The 18,646-nt window shown below is 45.1% G+C and overlaps 1 protein-coding gene across 1 annotated transcript in view; it reads left to right on the top strand.

The window, feature by feature from the left end:
• The window catches only part of ASIC1 (acid sensing ion channel subunit 1), a 203,245-nt gene that overhangs the window by 2,413 nt on the left and 182,186 nt on the right, over positions 1–18,646 (top strand). The window contains exon 2 of the mRNA XM_060252900.1: positions 4,578–4,773. Coding sequence (XP_060108883.1) covers positions 4,578–4,773 — 196 coding nt within the window. The remainder of the gene's footprint in view (positions 1–4,577; positions 4,774–18,646) is intronic.

The following is an 18,646-nucleotide window of genomic DNA, read 5'->3' as shown; positions in this document are numbered from 1 at the left end:
TGATTGAGCAGGGTTCTTCTCATGTTTTGATGTTCATTCCTGGCTGTTCACTGAGTCTCTGGCTGTTTGAGGGTTTTAGGATCTGAGATCCTCCAGAGGACATTAAGGTTCTGGCTGCTAGTAACTGGCGAAGCTCAGCTTTCTTTTATCTTGCTCTACAGCAGCCAAACCAAAGTTGTTATTCTTGTAATTTATTGTTTATATAGTGCCGTGTACAGAGCATGAGAAGACTGCTCTCTGCTCCAAGGAGCTTACAATCTAAACTTTAACCACAGGGGAAACAATAAAGGAAAGTGAGAAGATGAAAGTGGAAATGAACAGCAGAAGTATATCTGTGCCTTATTCTTAGGTTTTGTTTTTGTAGAAGATAGGGGCTAATGGGTTGTTGTGCTCCAAGCACTATGGGCATGTATTGAGGAGGGGCTTGATATAAATAAGAGGGGAGAGAGAAGCAGCACTCCTTTTTTGTAACCATTGCTGGGGGGGGGCGGTTTTGTCTAGGAGTAGTGTCTATAAGTCTCTCTTCACCAGCTGCTGACACTGATCTAGTATCACTCTGTGTGTAAAAAGTGCCTTCTTGTGATAAATCTGGGTTTCTGTGACTTGTGGGTAATATCTTTACAACTTCATGTTTTTGGCTTTCATCATTCTGGAGGTCGTGAATTAAACCCAGAATGAGGAGATCCCAGATGCCTTATAATTGCCAATACTGCTTTCCCAACTCATGGGGCTCTTGTCATATTCCTCTATCAGCACAATCATACTGCTATACCTCACTGCACAGCTTCATGCAAAAAAAAGAGTCCAAATTATGATAAAATATCTGATTCAGAACGTTACCTGCAATTAATCACATTTATGCAAAATACGTGAGCATGTGCAAGCTTTGCCAATGTGCTTTAATTTATTCTGAGAACAGAATTTGAGATTTCTTGAGGGAGAAAGTGATGTATAATTATTTTCGAGCACCAATGAAGAGCCCTAAGTTTCTCTGAAAGTAGTATAATTTATCTATGTTGGCTGTTATGATTTCCCTGCACCTCCAGGGTCACTGTTTGGAGGAACTAATTGCAGGAAGTTTGAGCTGGGATACTAGCCTCAAAGCTCAGAATCCTCCCTGTTCTGGGAATCAGGTGATCTCATAGAGCCAATCCACTACTACTGCCTGACATAAAGCTCCTGTATCTGCTGTACTCCCCCAGTCTGGGCAAACATTGCTGAGAGAGACCTCCAGGCTATGCTTGTTCAAAGTACTTGTCACCTCTTGCATTTGAACATTTGACAACTTATTTATAACATTTATTGACTGCTTTTCTTTTTTTCAAAAAAGCCCAAAGCAATTTAAGATACTCACTAGAGCCATCTTTCAGTGACAGAAATGCCAGAATGCTTGACTTCATCTCAGAAGGCACAGTACTGAATCCAAGACTCTGAAAATTTCCAAGAATTGTACCATAATAACAGAAAGCTCAACTGTGTGTCATTGTTATCAATGCAAAAGCTCTGAGGGCTGATTCAGATGTTACCTTTGCAAATGACACTGGCTGCTAGCAAGAGAAGGCACAGCATCACCCCACTTGTCTGCATATTCCTTATTTGCACATTTCATGGGAGTGACGTGGTCCACATCCAAGGGGTGGGGCTGTGGCTCCATGCTTGAGAATGTGGTTGGGATGCTTCAGTCCCCTCCCCACCATCTCTCCAGTTAAGAGGGTCAAATAGCAAGTGATGTCAAACAGCCTCTTTAGAAACCCTGGAGAATGGCTGCCAGACACTGCAGATGCTGCTGAACTTAATGGGCCAAGACTCTGACTCACTGAAAGGCAGCTTCATGAGGCTCCCGTGCTGCAAGGGTACCAGAGAATGACTCCAGAGAATTGAGTCAGTGCCAGGTAATACCCATGTTAGGAAGAGGAACAATTGTGTATTATTGGAGGTATTCCAGTATTGGGATTACATTTTCCAAGATACTTTCTACAATTTATATAAATTAAAGAAGTGTGCACATATTTGTTTTGTGTGAGAGCCAACACGGTGGAGAGGTTACAGGCAGGGCTGGCCCTAGGGCAAATGGCGCCCCAGGCAGCCTTGCTGCCCACTGCCCCTCATGCCATGCCCCCCACGCCACACCCCTCTGCAGCACCTCTCCCTCCTTCCTTCCCAATTTTAATGCCTGGGTAAAGCATGGTGAGCACCACGCTCCCGGAGCTCTTTCAAGGCTGCCCCCCCACGCCAATCAGCTGCTGCTGCCTCCTCCCCACTTCCTTCCCACACGATCCAGGGAGGAAGTGGGGAGGAGGTGGCAGCCACTCTTTCAGCAGCTCTTTGTCCTTCCTGCCACCACTGCCCCAGCGCTGATCCTGGTGAGCGCGCGGAAAGCCGGCATAGGAGCTGCTGGCCTCCTCACTGCTTTACCCGCTTACCAGCTGATGGTGAGTGGGTGGCCTTGAAAGAACCCAGGGAGCATGGCACTACACCCCACTTCACCAAGGCATTAAAATTGGGAGGGAGGGAGAGGGAGGCAGATAGGAATTTGCCTAGGGGGTGGGGGCAAGGGCCAATTTTGGCACCCCCACCCTGCTGGCGCTTTAGGCAAATGCCTACTCTGCCTAGTGGGCAAGCTGGCCCTGGTTACAGGGTCGGACCAAGTTCTGGGAGACCCAGATATAACCCCCCCCCCCCCCCGCCGCCTAACCTACATGATCACAGGGTTGTTGTAAGGGTAAAATGGACAAGGGCCACTGGTGTAAACCACTTGGGATCCCATTGGTTTCAGTATAAAATCTAAATTCAAAAAATAAGGTATCTGTTTCTGCTGGCCAAGAATTATACAAGGTCCTGAAGGTCCCACCTTTTGACCTCTAGAAATCCTGCTGAGTTTCCTCTCTTGGCTTTCTGATATTTCACCAAGCACTGCCACACACTTTTGGAACTAATTTCATACCTTAAGGCCTAGAAAACTTTGTTTAAAAACAAAGATAAAATTATCAGGAGGCCATAGTGTATCAAAAAGCACGTCACTATGACAGCTTCTCTTGTTTGCAGTGCAGGACATCAAAAGAAAACCGAGGAAACACTATACTTGTATGATATTTTAGCATTCAGATACCCCACATTTGAATTCAGTGTCCAGGGCCTGGACTCCAGGCTGCTGTTGCGTGGACCCCTGTCCACCAAGTGGGCCAGTAGAGGATCAGTTTGGGAAGAAGCATCAGACCCAGCATTGAAACAGTACATTCTTTCCCCCTCCCCCCCCCCACAATTAATAACCATGCAGAGTCTCTAGAGAGAAAGTGGTGTGTAGTGGTTACAGTGGCAGACAAGGATTGGGGAGGCCTGATTTCCAAAGGCCACTGTTCCATGAAGTTTGGGGCAAGCTCATGGCTTTCATCCACTACACATTTGGATGCACTAGAGAATTTCCTAGTGCATAAGGAGGGGATTTTTGCCTGTCCTCCCACTCCAAAGCAGACCTCTAACTCTGCCTGTTCCCCAGGAGCAATATTTGGGGGAGGGGGGAGCTGTCATGGGAGAGAGAAGCCAGGGCAATCATTCTCTGCATTCAGAAATCCCTTCTGCTTGTGGAAATCTTTTGGTGGGTGCAGACAATGGACTGGTTGCTATTTCTGCTTGGGAGGCTTTAGGCATAAAAGGGGTGGGGTCAAGTGGGGTGACGGACAACCATAGATGCATATTCCCAACTCCATGGAGGAAGGGTGTGAATAAAAATACAATCTTTGTTGCTATTAAAGAAAGAGGCACAGTTGTGTACTGTAGCAGAAACCTTTGGAGAGAGTGTAAACATATCGGCATGTGCTATGTGAATATAAGATCACTGCCTGCATATTCTCACCTTGAACATTCACAAAGGCCCAATAGTATATAATGGGTGGGGGAGAGATCAGTTCACATTTATTCTGCTCTACACGTGAGTGAGGAAAGTTTTGCCACCTTCCCCGTCTTACCTCACTGCATTCTGTTGCTTGAAGACCCCCACCTCGGTCCCCCCCCCCCCCTGATTCCTGAAATGATGTGGCCTGGAAGAAAAATACTTGAAGGACTGACACACAGTGAGATGAGGAGGGGCATAATATACACGTCATGTCAGTTTTGGCTTTGTTAGTGGCATATGTAATAAAAGCACGAGAGCAGCAGATTTTTTCTTCTGGGGAAAAAAATAAGTTCCTAGCTCTCATGACTGGAACAAATATAATATGTCTAATGACTTCAGCCTGCACTGAAGCTGCTGGTTTGAGCTAAAGTGTAACTGTGGGTTCTGAAAATCCCCAGCTATGTTCATACAGGAGCATGGCATGCTTGTGCCTAAATACCTGTTTCTCATTGTGCAAATTGTTGTCTGCTGCAGATCCCCACACCAAATAAACTGTACCTGAAGTCATGTTGGGCATGACTTGACTCTGCACTGCACTCCATAAAGCTCCTCCTAAAAGTACATCACTCAGCTAGTTCACAGGGACACTGGAGACTGCGGTGCTGTCTCTGTGGGCCAAGGCCAACCCAGCCAGAGGATACAAGGAGCCACATGCTTTCCCTGAGATACTATCTGTTTTCTTCAGGTACGAGATCCCAGACACCCAGATGGCTGACGATAAGCAGGTGGAGATCTTGCAGGAGAAAGCAAATTTCCGCAACTTCAAGCCAAAACCCTTCAGCATGCTGGAGTTCTCTGACCGAGCTGGGCATGACATCCGGGAAATGCTGCTCTCCTGCTTGTTCCGTGGGGAACCATGCGCTCCAGAAGACTTCAAAGTGGTGAGTGCTATGTTGTGCCTTTGCCTCATTGAGGAAGGAGATGTTGTATATGTGACTGGCTGGTGTCATACTGCCTCAGACCCTGTTGGGTGTTCAAGGAGAGGAGAATCTATGTTGTGCAGTGAAGTAATGGCTGGCTTTGCTGAGGAGAAATGTAGTGGCTGACAGGCTACTGTGTATGTCTGGTTTTATGTCTGTTTTGTAGCGATCTGCATTGAGGTGCATCTTGAGGATCCTAAAGTAGGTGAGAAGAACACCAGATCTTCTTGACATAATCAGTTTATCCCAGGATAACAAACTCCTGATCTCGCTTCAACCTGACTTTTTTTTTAAACATTCAGTGGGGTGAATCAGAGGCCAAAGTGACTCATTGATTAAAGGATCATGTAGAAACAGCAAGCTTATCTTTGATGGGTGGAGGTTACTGTTACCCTCAAGAGACACAATGACCTGTGAAGGACCCAAGCTAGACTCTGCAGGAGACTATATAATTGGAGGCTGAATTAAAAAACCTGTCACAATCTTGGTTATGTATATAAATCTTGAGGCAATTAACTGTATGGATGCTGTAAGGCCCTTGTGGTGGCAGCAGATATTTACAAGGTACTGACCTCTGGAGGATGTCCCTGCTGTGATTTCTCTCTGTCTGTGATGTACACCCAGAGTGTGAGCAGCCTTGGTGAATCCAATGGTGTGTAGGAGAGAAAGTCCAGAAGGGAAACCTTATCATTATCTCGCCATGGACATTGCAATGCCTGTCAAGAGACTGTAGTTACCTTCTGTGTTGTTGCAAACTTGGATAACTATTGGGTGTAGATGTGGTGTGGACTGTGTCCATTGCTGCTCATCTGGATTATTACCTCGATGTCAGTGACTAGTAGTGGCTGGTGGTGACTTGTGTGAGTTTTAGTTGATGCTTAGCAATTTAGGCTTCAGTCAGAGCTGGAAGACCATTACAGATTCCCACAATGTATGCTTTTGAGTTCCTTGTAAGAGCCTTGGATATCATGAGCAGAAACCCAGCCAGCTTGTCTCATCGGGAGAAAAGCTGTATAAAAACTGTACAGGGGCTTCTTCTGTCAACTCCATAGTCACTCCGGAGCATCAAATCCATTTAAGTCCCCTCGGCTCGAGGTGAATAAAGACAGAATAAAGATGGACAGTTGCAATAGTGGCTCATGCAGGGAAAGTGACAAATAAATAGAGGGAAGAAGAAGCCCGAGAAGGAAGCAATAAGCCAGAGTAAAATAATTGGGCATCCTCAGTGTGATTAGTCAGCACATGGCAAAGCACATCATCTGTGCCGCTTAGTCAACTTGATTCAGACTAACACACATCTCTGAGTTGACTTAGTGGAAGAGGGCTAGCTTTATTTATTTTATTAAAATTGATATCCTTTCCTTGTGATTCAAGGTGGCTTACAATCATAACAAATAAAGCTTAGGATAAAGTATAAGATACGTCTTAGGCCAGGGATGGCCAGATGCGGCACAAAAAAAACTATATGAAAAGAACTTCAGGGAGTAATTCTGCTTCATGCACTTGGAAGACACACAGTTGTTGTCAGAGGAAATCATTAACGAAGTGCTGGACAGTTTAGAGACATTTTATTAACCAATGATCCTTCTACCATGTTAATGTTACTAAGAGACTGGATTGAGATAAAGAAACTCACAAACCAAAAACCACCTCTAGGTGGTTTCTGATGGTCTCCAGCCCTTCCCACCCCCACCCCCTTTTTTTTTTTTTACTCTCTCTGCCCTTTCCATGTGCATGCAGCTATACTTGGCACTGTCCTGGTTTAGAAATCTTGGATCCAGCTCCAGTTGATCTAATTCTAGTTGGTCACATCAGAGTTTGTTCCTTTTCCAGCAACCAAGATTAAATGGTGGATTGCAATTCCAGATTCTGAAAAAGGAAACAGACTTCGATTTATTGAAGCATCTGCACTTGAACACCACAGCAACTAGGAGTTAGACTGAGAATTCCTAAGCCAGGAAGTCTTCAGTCACAGCTCATGCACACAAGTGGTGGGGAGGGGAGTGAGGAAGCACATTGGTCCAGGATCTGAGGCACATTTATGTCACAAGCTGTGGTTTGTTTAAAATGCCTGAATGTAGTCTTGATGTTTCACCGGGTATCACCTTCCAAGTATTCACACATATTTTGGCAGCTGTAAGGACTAGAAATCTGCTTTTTAAAATGCAAGATTATACAGATGCTAGATTTTGCTTCCGATATTGATTTGTGTGCTGCAGATTGAGAATGGTGGAGCTGTAGTTTGCTTACACTCTGCCAGCTGAGAAGCTGGAAGCCAGAGAGAAAATTCTGAGGGGGGGGGGGGTGGAGTTCCTCTGTGCTTGCTGCATGGCAGAATCAGTGGCATCCTGAGTATATTGGGTAGCCAAGTTGGTCTCCAGTAAAAGTGCTAGACTGGCATCCAGTAGCACCTTATAAGACCACCAAGGGTATAAACTCGAGAGTCAAAGATGCTTTTGTCAGATATCTGACAAAGAGGGCTCTGAAAGCTTATACCCTGGAAAACTTGCTGGTTTTTAAGGTGCTACTGGACTCAAATCCTGAGTAACCTTTCTAAGCCCATTGACATCAGGTGGCTTTGAAGGGTTAACTCTGTTTAGGATGGCACTGCAAGTCACATTGTGTGTAAACTTGTCCAAAACTGCCCGGTAAAAAGCACAAGGACCATCTTGTGCTGCTAGACTCCTGCATGCTTAGCCCACCAGGGCATAGTTTGCAGGTTGCAATAAACTATGGTTTGTTGTTATGCAAAAGAGCCTGGAGGACCTCAGACCCAGGCGCACTCGCCCCTCTTCCCTTCCCTTGCACACTGCCCCAAAATGTCCAATCTTCATTTGTCATTTCATCCAAGCCTTTCCCCCTCCAGATCAGAATAAAAGTTTGGAATTCTGGTTTGCATAGAAGAGAACAAAACCATAGTCTGTAGTTTGAAGAAAACAACAGGTAGCAAAAGTATGTGATTGTTGAGACATGTGGATGGAAGGTGGAGAACATATGGAAGCCTGAAGATGTCCCAAGATTTATGTAATGACAACCATTGCAATGTCTGAACCATGCCAGCCAGTTGCCATGGGACTACTGTTGCCTTAAGGCTGTGCTTACCTTCAGCAGGATTACTATAGAGTGTGTCACTGTCAGTCCATGGATCAGTTGTTTCCGAACTTTGCGAAATGAGCTTCCCTAATTCAAACTTCCAAAGCGCTCCCTGTGGCTAATCCAGAACTATCTGGTACAAACACTCACCAACAAAGATCAAGAATCTTGGCAGTCAAAAAGCCTTTGTGAGGTGCCCTGACCTGGATAGCCCAGGCAAGCCTGACCTTGTCAAGTTTTGGAAGCTAAGCAGGGTTAACTCTGGCAAAACTTGGATGGGAGACCTCCTAGGAATACCAGCACTTGAGAGGACAGGAACAGGCTTTATTCAGCCTCCCCTCTGAGTGTCCTTCAGGCACCCAGTAGGGGTCAGTCACCAGAGTTCACCATGACTTGCAGGTGCACATGTGCGCGCACACACAAAATACAAAAATGCAAAAAAAAGCCCTTGTGAGGTACTGATCAGAGTCCTAAGGTGATGGGGAAGCAGCCTACGGCTGCAAGAGGAGCAAAATGAAATCTGAAAAGTACCAGAAGCAACCAACCCCCCAATACAAGAAATGTTGAGGTATATATGTATATAAGAACTAAATTATAAACCCAATAAATGCTAAACTAAACACATAAATATCCTTTAGTAGATATGTCATAAGTAATCATAACATATAAAACTCTCATATTGTCAATTATAAATGACTTATTGGATATTATAATTTAGCTGTTAAATACATATACGTACTTTAATTTCTCCTGTTTGCAGGATGGAATCTGATCCAAGAGAAATTTGTTTCCCAGAAGCTATGCTTTGCTAGGAGGGATCATAGCTACAGACTCAGAGACACAGCCTGAAAAATCAGGGCTCTGATCCACAGTGCAAGCAGGAAAGACAAGTCAACAGCTGTACCTGTTTGGTGGAGACTGTATTAGACTTTTTAGTTCTCCACCCAATCAGCTGACAGGGGGAACAGCTGCTTGTATAGGTAAGCTCTGTGTGCAGAATCACACAAAGAGGGAATGCATCATGTGCATGAGATTCCCATACCAGTTGGTTAAGCAATTGACCACCCATGGTTTGCAGGGACCCTCCAGCTGGTCTGCAGAATTAGGCCAGGGAAGCATGGCAGAGGCTTGGCTGCTACCTCCTTCCAGCTTGCCACAAGCTGGAAGTGAGCCAAGACTGATCATAACAAGCCAGATGTAAGGGGATGGGGGAGGGTGTCACCATTTTCCATGCTGCTCCTGTCTGGGAGCAAGTAAAGCCCTGGAGGCACTGCCAGCACCTCAAAGGCTCAGTTTGGGCCAAGCTAGCAGTGGTTCAAGTCTGGGAGGCACCTATAGCATTGTCTGCATTTATGGCTTCTTCCCACCACACCCCTGAGAGCAAGCCCAGCCCCAGTGGTGCTGCTAGGAGTGTCCCGGTTCCATTTGGACCAACCAACCAGCAGTGCAGGCCAAGGAGGCAGGAAAAATAGCACCAGGGACAGGAGACAATGGTTGTGATATGGTGATGTTTCAGAATCCAGAACATGCAACTTTGTGAAGTTAATGGAGGAAACCTTGGTCCAGGAGGAGGCTCTAGATCTCATTGGGAAGGTTTTTTCACTACCTGTACACTGTTCACTACCTGTGCACCCATTCAGAATAAGTCCTTCTAAGGTGATTAGAAGCTGCTACTGTGGTGAATGTACATGGGTGTTTTGAGGATGCACAAATACCCAGATCCCAAGATGGTGTTTGGAGAATTTGGGACAGGGGCAGTAGAGAAAGCAAAGGATCGTGGAGGGACTGGGGGCGGGGCAGGGTCATGTCACAGCCAATTTATGGTGACCCCAAAGAGATTTCAAGGCAAGGGACATTCGGAGGTGGCTTGCTATTACCTGCCTCTGTGTAGTGACCTTGAAGTTCCGTGGTGGTCTCCCATACAAGTACTAACTAGGGCTGACCCTGCTAGCCTGGACTACAGAAAAATCTAAATATCAGTTCTCTGAAGTGAATCAGACCATTATGACAAAGATATGAAGAAAGAGGAGAAATTCCCTGTGGAGGTGTGAGGGTTGTTTGCATCTTGATGACACATACAAAAATAAAAGTCTTCTGAAATGTTGGGGGAAAAGTTCTTAGTTCTTGTTTATCTTTTGATCTGAAACTCTTTAACTCTTCCTTGGGAAAGAAAAGAGGTTTCGAGGCTAGTTTTCTTCAGCTAGACATTACCAAATTTGAGCATGCTTGGGGATATCTGGAACTGTCATCCAGCCAAGAAAGATACCTTTGGGGACCAGAAATCCCCTCAGGATGGTGAAGGAAAGGCACCCTGCACGTTTTCAAAGGCACTCCTGCCGTGTCACATATTCCTATACCTGTTGTTCACCCATTCAGAATAAGTCCTGCTTACATACGTATGTGCCATCAAATTGCAACTGACTTATGGCAACCCAGCAAGGGGTTTTCAAGGCAAGTGAAAAGCAGAGGTGGTTTGCCCTGGCCTTCCTTTGCAGAGTCTTCCTTGGTGGTCTCCCTTCCAAGTACTGTTTAACTTCCAAGAACTGATGGGATCGGGCTGGGTCATGCTGCCTTCCCTCCCCAGAATAGGCCTTGAAGGATGTCTTTTTAAACAGGGTCATGGTTCAAATGGAGCATTGCTTGTAGTCACCTTAATTCTTGGCAGCTCACCTGGCTTCCAATATACAGAGGCAGTCCAAACCACTCTCAAATGAAGAGCAGGAATATCCCAAACACGTATGTCCCTTGAAACATGAGTTGGGCTTTTCCTTACAATGCTTACCCAGTTCATGTCAAAAATTCACATCTCAAGCTCAACACATTCTCCTTCCCTGGGCTGCTTCTTCTTTGCCTAGAGATGTGCTTTGTCGATGGACAAGGTCTTCTTGCCAGAAGCAGGGAAGGGGGAGATGACCCTGGAGTCTCCTCTTAGAATCTAACCAGTTCCAGAACAGTGCAAACTTATACAACAGCGTCTTTTTAACCAAATTTTTAAACAACTCCACTGCCATAGATTTTAATGCCTAACAATTTACCCAGTTTTGTCTACAGGGAGTCAGGACCATTTATCTACAGCAGAATATATAACACAAGTATCTCCAGGCAGTGCTAAGGGAGTTTTATCGTCAGACCCAGAAGCTGGGCACTAATGCCTAACTATTGCTTGGTTGCTTCTAGCCTGGAGAAAGAGAAAACTCTCCAGTGAGTTTGGTCTTTTCCTTGTATATCGAATCTCTTTCCATCTCTGTGAGTCTCTCATCTGTCTCCCCTGTCCAGCATTCCACTCGCTCTGTTCACAGGGTGTTCAGTCCCATCTCTCTGCATCTCCCAGTCCGGTCCCTAATCTCTAGCACCACATCTGTTTACGGACAGTGCCTCCGTTTTCCTTACACCATTCCTCCCTTCCCCTGAGATGCACTTTTATGATAGGCAGGGCTTCCTGCAGGAGGCCAGGAAGGCGGAGAGGGCACCGGAGTCCCCTCTTTTCAGCTCTGCTGCCTCCCCCCCACCTTCAACTACACTGTAATGAGATGTCAGCTGCAGAAAATCCAGCCTGAGCCAGTGAGACAAACGACAAAACAGAGAAACATAAATAGACACGCAGACGCTGGGTGTATCAGTGGAATATAATTTCCAGTCAGTCACTTGAAGCTCTGTCATCCTCTTCCCCCCCCCCCCCGACTCTATACCGTGGGGCGTTTGTTTCGTGCTATGCCGACATACAGATCCAACGCACAATAGATTCTCTATGATAGGTGTCGCTCCCTTTTGCAGGAGATTCAGCAAGAAATTATATGGTAACGATTCTCCTTCACTGGGAAGTTGACTATTCAATGCCACCAAAGGAGATGATGTCACTTACAGGAAAGCGAGGGGCTCCAGTTGTGGGGCCCAGCACCCTTTTTGGTTCTGTGGTCCTTGCAGGCAGTACAGGATCTTTCCCCCTCCTGGAACTAGCTATGACCAACATTCGGGGGGGGGGAGGAAACAGGAAAGAAGACAACATGAAACATTCAAGGTCCAGGTGTGAGATGCAGAGCTTGTTGATCAAAAGGATCCCCTTGCTTGTTTCTGTTCTTAGCACGTTAAGCCTGTGAGGCCAGGCATCGTTTTTTGAGAGATGGCTTTGGTTTTTCCCTTATTCACCCTTTCAGATATCAGTTTCTAATGAGGGTTGTCACTCATTTAAAAAACTCTTCACAGATTAATTGCATGGGGTGTGGTTGATTAACCTATTAATTCCTGAAATTTGGTTACAAGTGTACATGAGGGGAAAAAATGTCCCTTTTTTTAAAAAAAAAAAGGTGTTTTCTTTCTTTCTTTGTTTTTATGTGATGTGCATCAGTGGAAATATAACCAATTAATGGACTGAATGTTGCAGTCAAAATTCTAAGTTGGTTAATTTCTTTCAAAGAGAGGCTGAGGGCCAAACGTCCTTATTTTTAGCATTTTAGGTTCACCTGTAGCCACACAGCAGCTGCAGGGAATTACTATGAAAAATATAGCAGAGCACATTTGAGCTTTTAAAAATTTATTTTTAAAAAATAGAAAAAAGGGAACGAGGGAAAAGAACACTGAAAAATCCAACCGTAAGTAGTATTTGGGCTTGGAATGTCTCTAGTGGGGGAGGGGAGAAAGGGCTCTTTCCTCCCCCAGATGTTTTTCCATGCTGGGGGTGGGGTGGGGTTATTTCTGTGCTTTTGCTGCTCTATGTACACAGGAAGCGGCATGGGAAAATGGCTGGGTGGGACACAGGACCCCTGCCTCCCCCTACAGTGGGTGGTGTTCCAAACCCAAATGGGCTCTCCTTTTCTTGTTTTTAAAATTGAGTCCAGGAACTAAGAGCCAACTCTTTAAAAATATGCACACTTAATTTGGCTCTGAGACTCAAGACTACCTGAATATGATACACCCTGACTTGGAAGCCCTTGACCCTGGTCCCAGCAGTGTAGAAACTGACTGTAATAACAGACCAAGTCTATATCGCAGATACTTAAAAGCAAACAGTGCAATCCTAAAGAGAGTTATGCCCTAAATTCATTGATCTTGTTTTACAGAAGGGTGTAACTCTGCTTAGTATTCCACTGTATGCACTGCATCATTTTATTTCTCTTTTTTCTTGTCATGCTATGTTTTAAATTAACATTTTGCTGAATTTAACTGGTGTTCAACAAAATCTAAAATAGTAGAATCAGAGTCATGGGGGGAAATAGCAGTTTTGAGTCAAACATTTGTGACAGCTTTAGCATCTCCTATTTATGAAACCCCTTCCCAGTGTCTTCATGTGTCCCAGAATTTTCTATATGGGGGGAGGGGGGTGCTGGGGTACAGTCCAGGGGGCTGTGTGTTTTGTGTGCTTAAAAAAAAAAAATCAAAATTCTGCACCAAGAAAAAGCTTAATTCTAGCTGTATTGTGTAAGTTCCACACAAAAAATTAAATAAAAGGCATCCCTTTGCTTATTCTGCTCCTTCTTTGGCTAGTCCTTGAGAAGAGCAAAGAGGGCACTGAATGTAGGGCACTGAAGCCCAGTCTCCTGACTCACATTAGCTGTTCTTCCAGTTCTAGCTTTCACAAGGGATTGTCCAACAAAGCCTGGCCTTTCTTTGAAGCCTTAATGCCTAGAATCTTAGAAAAAAACATCCTGAAATTCCAGTGGGATGACTGTTAGTCTGCTGCAAATTAGCAGAAAGACTACTGAAGCATCTCTACAGGAACAGGAGGGGCTAGTGCCACCTGCCTTGGAACTTAGGCAGGGATTTACTGAAGACAGTGTCTTCTCTATTATTGTTCCCTACCTATGGAACTCCTCACTCAATGTTTGCCTAGCATTGCCAATCAAAGTCTCTTCTGTTTAGCCAACTTTTTGGCTGCAAAGCTCTGTGTTTTGTTGTCTTTGTATTGTTTTAATTATTCCCCACTTTATAGGCTTTTATTTCTGCTGTTAAAGCTGCTGTTTTTATTGTTCATGTGGGCTTTATAGTCTTTTCTGCTGTATTTGCTTTTATGTATTAAGTGTCCCTTGGGTGCAGGGGACACAAATCTATGTTTAGAATAAATAACAAATGGTTCCCTATAGAAAGTCACTGTCTCTCCATTCAGGTTTGTGTATCCGCCCTTGTTTATCAACAGCCGGGAGAGGTCTGCACCCACTCTGACTGGGTCTTTTATCCTTTTGCATAGATCTTGTTTTCCTTTGTTCTCCGCATAGTAATGTAACACTCTTGTAATAATGTCTGTTGGATTGCTGGACCCTCTCACCTCCTTTGATGATAGCATCCCTCCCTTCTCCTGTTTGTGCCTGTGTTTATCCCGTCTCTTTTCCATGGGGAAACTTAAGAAAGCATCAGTAAGTTAGGAGGTCTTCCATCTAGGCACAGTTTGGACCCAGATTGCAGCAAGGTGGCTGCATTGTGTGCCTTCAGGTCATACCTGTTCTTTTCTATTTATATAATCTCTGATCCTCTGCCAACTGAAGGTAACATTTCATGCATATGAGGAATTTGGCTCTGTCCAACAAATATTTGCACTGTGATTAGTCTGCTAGTTCTTAAGTTGCCACAAGAGTCTTGCCCGCTTCATGTGTTCAAGATGTGGACTTTTGCACCAAGTACAAAAGTGTTTTGCCCCACTGTGGCTCTGTTTTGCCCCACAGAGTGCCCTGCTGAATACCCAGCTGCAGGTGATGTCATGGATGGTAGGGTCCTAAGGCATCCAGACCTAGTCTTGGGGTATAGTCTGTCCATCAACAATGACCAAAAAAATCACACAACCAGGAGACTTCATTATGTGCTACTATAAATATGGACACCCACAAACACACAGAGACACCTGTGGCTCTCAGGATGGTTTTCACTCAGGAGTCAGACACAAGATACCATTTCAGTGCTGGAGAGGCAGGCAAGAATGTAGGTCTGATTCTCTACTCCAGTTGGATACATGTGTCCTTCTGCTCCTGTTCATAAACAGAAATCAGCTCTGATACAGAGAGGTGCTCAGTGAACAAAGACTCTAGGTCAGTGAGCTTCAGTTGATGGGGTGGGACATTCAGGTGGGCAAGAGAGCCCTTTGGCTCTATTTTTTTTCATGCCCTTTAGAAGCATCTGCTGCTAGTGCAGATACATAGAAAGCAAGGGCATTACGATTTCTGCCTCTCTTTGTATGCACAGTGAGGAGCATCTGAATGACCAGACAAGGTCGCTCAGTGGTAGAAAGGATTCCTTTTTAGCACAGGCAGATTCAGAGCTACAAAAAAAAGCTCTCACTTGCCTTCTGTCTCTTCTCCCTGCTTCCCCCCCCCCCCACCAATCCATGTGAGTTGTCCTTCCAATGCTCTGCATACTTGTTTGTACTGCAGAACCCTTCTCTCCTTCAGAAAAATGATCTTTGTGAGAAGGGGGATTCTAAGCTGCAAGTATGGGACAGCTGGCAATGGTGAGTTTTTTTGCAAAGGAGGAGGTACCTCTGAACCGGCCTGTGCCCACCTCCTGGTGCTTGGCTTACACTTCCTATGTTTGGCTCTCTTGGTCTGTTCCCCATGGTTCTAGCCTTGCTGCTGGTGAAGTCTTCACTCCGACACCTTCTGTTGCAGGGAGGTGGATCACTGGTAGAGTATCCACTTGGCATGCAGAAGGTCCCAGGTTCACTCCCAGCTATCTCCATTTAAAAGGTAGTGGTGACGTGAAAGACCTCTACCTGTGCCCCTGGGGAGCCACTGACAGTCAAGAGTAGACAATGCTAAACTTGAGAGACCAATGGGCTAACTCAGTATAAGGCAGCTTCATGCATTCTTCCAGTTACGTGCCTCTGATGTCAGTGAGCCCCAAGCTACCACCTGGGAATTAGCTGTTCCTAGGTGTGGAACAGCTCCTACAGATTGCTACCCCTGAGGTCTTGAATAAGTGAGCTGGAACTGTACACCACCCACGTCTCTCATCAGATGAATAGAGTGCGGGGGAAGCTCCCAATAATAGTTTTGGCATAGATTTGTTCACTGTTAACAGGACTGATCTGGCAGACTTTCTTTCCTTCAGTGGTACTGCCTCTGGTTCACGACCACTACAACTCATTTCACCCTGCCCTAGATGGCCCAACCTAGTCTGATCTCATCAGATCTCATAAGCTAAGCCAAGTCAGCCCTGCTTAGTACTTAGATGGAAGAGAACTAAGGAAGTCCAGGGTAGCAATGGCAAATCACCTCTCAGCATCTTTTGCCTTGAAAACTCTCTGGGGTTGCCATAAGTTGGCACTTTCTACCACCAAAGCTCATTTTAGTGGTGGCACGACTGATTCCAGATTTTGGGAGGCCCTGGGCTGACAAGTGTCCAGAGGTTCCTGTACCTCCCCCCACCCCCACCATCTCCCTGTGTATCCGCCTCCTGTTCACAAGTTCTTCCAGTCACCTGGTAGGGGTGCAGTGGCAGTGGGCCCCACCAGAAGCCCTGGACACTGGCAGTCACCCCACCATTGGGTATGCTGATTCCAACCCTGAATGGTGGTTACTAGTGTTCCCTCTAAGCTGAGTTAGCGTGAGCTAGTTCATAGATTTTTAGCTTCTAGCTTACACATTTTTGTCTTAGCTCAGGAAGGATGACCTCAGAACACACTACTTTATGCAGAAGCACACAACTTTAATACCAGTAGCTCACAAAGTAGAATTTTTGCTCACAAGACTCTGCAGCTTAGAGGGAGCATTGGTGGTTACCCTGATATAGTCTACCTGAATCTATCACAGCATGTGCAATAGCTGAGTCCTATCAGCATTCCATCCAGTGTTTGTTATTGTAAATAGATGAGACTTGAAGGGGAGATGCAAATCCCTAACTATATACAAATCTAAGAAGCATCCTTGCTGGATTGGACTTCCTGGTGAATATTCTGTTTTCATCCATGGTCAGCAAGATGCATCTTCTTATTTTCTTAACAGTGTTGTCAGTTGCATTGGATCCTCATTGGGGAGAAAAGTTAGATAGGATTTCTAAATTTTTAAAAACACTATTCTGAGGCATTTTGAGGTCTTACCAGGAAGGTTCTATTAACTTTGCATGTATCCCATGAGTACTAGTGGAAGGTAGCTAGTAGCCCATGAAGAACTTAGCAGAGTAGCATAGTTGGTCAGATGTTATCCCCTTTCCTGGGGGGAATGGAATTATTTGGGGAATATTTTTAAAGGGGCTTGTCTGTAGAGCTGAAGAGTTGTAAAGAAGGTTTTTGCTGAAGTTAACCTTCCATCGCATTTCTCCTTTTCTTCTCAGACTGAACCTAATCCATCAAGCACTGATGGGGCAGCCCAGCTAATCAGTATACATCCCGAAATTTCTACTAACTCTAAGAAGGGGGTTTAATTAACTTGCCCTTGTTTTCTATTGGGAAGTAGCTTGAGATGCATCTCAAATTAATTACACTTGTCAATAAACAACATCTAAACCCTGAGTGTGTAAAAGGATCAGTAGGAGCTCTTAGCCTCTTACCTGAAAAGCTGAAACACTATACCAGAACACTGGATACTGTGCAGTTTGTAAGAGCATTAAGAACATGTCCTAATGCCCCAGCCTGTGTGCTGTATCATTTCACCTTATCTTAGATTTCTGGGATAACCAGCAACTCTTTAGTAGAATGGATTTGGTCAGAGGGAACATAGAGGCACAATGCCCTGGCACATTTGCTATTAAACCACCATTGGTAACAGATATGCATAAAGATGTAGATGTAGCTGATGCTTAGCCAATGGTCCTTGTCACTCTGAGTAACCACAGGTGAGAAGAGCTTGCAGGGAGACAAGCTCTTTTTTATTGTCTCAAAGACAGGCAATACAAAACAGGAAAACAAACACAGGTTGGCTCTGGATGTTTGACTCTTTGTTGTAAGCCGCCCTGAGCCACTTCGTGGGAAGGGCGGGATATAAATCCCAAATAAATAAATAAAATCACTGAAAAATGAACTGCTTCATCAAGAAGATCCAAATTCTTTGCTCATAATTAATTACGCAAAAGAAGGCTCCATTGCTGAAATGAAATGAAAATCCTAAGGGCTATAATTACCTTGTGTGTGGACATGGTCACTGCTAGCAGTCAGCTTGGCTGGATGTTTGCTGAGTCTCAAGAAAGAGTAAGAGCTAAGATCAGTAACTCCATCCCCACATTTTTGGTGATAAATGGGAAGTCAAGGAGCCATGAAAGAAACATTGGCATTGCCTCCAAAATGTTTCAGATGCTCCCCCCCCCCATAAGTGATTTTGGAACTGGCCTTCTGACTTCCCACCTAACACCTTGGAAGATCAATAGTAATGCAAATTTGTGCTGCAGCTAGGGTTGCCAAAGGAGCTGGAGAAAAATGTCCTGTCCCTTTAAGAGAGGCTTAATGGGCTAGGAAGGAGTGCTTTTATGCCACAGAGGTAAATAACATCCCATTAAGCCTCTATTAAAGGGACAGGCCATTATTTTCCTTCAGACAGTTGGCAGACTCTAGCATTTTTAGGGAGCATGCACAAGCAATCACAAAGGTCTCTGGGAGGGTAGGGGGTACAAAGACAGGCTGTGCTCCAGGGAGGGGAGAGAGGCTAGGCTCAGCATCATGCAATGCCATGTTCCAGAGGATTCAGGAGAGCTTGCTTGGATAATCTTCGCAGTGGAAGGTGTTAAGCAGTGGGGTGTTGAAGGCTCAGTACTGGGTCCCATGCTCTTTAACTTGTTCATTAATGAGTTGGAGTTGGGAGGAAGCAGTGAAGTGGCTAAGTTTGCAGAT

This window comes from Heteronotia binoei, chromosome 13 (genome assembly GCF_032191835.1).
Source record: "Heteronotia binoei isolate CCM8104 ecotype False Entrance Well chromosome 13, APGP_CSIRO_Hbin_v1, whole genome shotgun sequence".
In the NCBI taxonomy this organism is placed as follows: Eukaryota; Metazoa; Chordata; class Lepidosauria; order Squamata; family Gekkonidae; genus Heteronotia; species Heteronotia binoei.
Note: the sequence above shows the minus strand (reverse complement) of the source record. Positions and strands in the feature narration are given on the sequence as shown.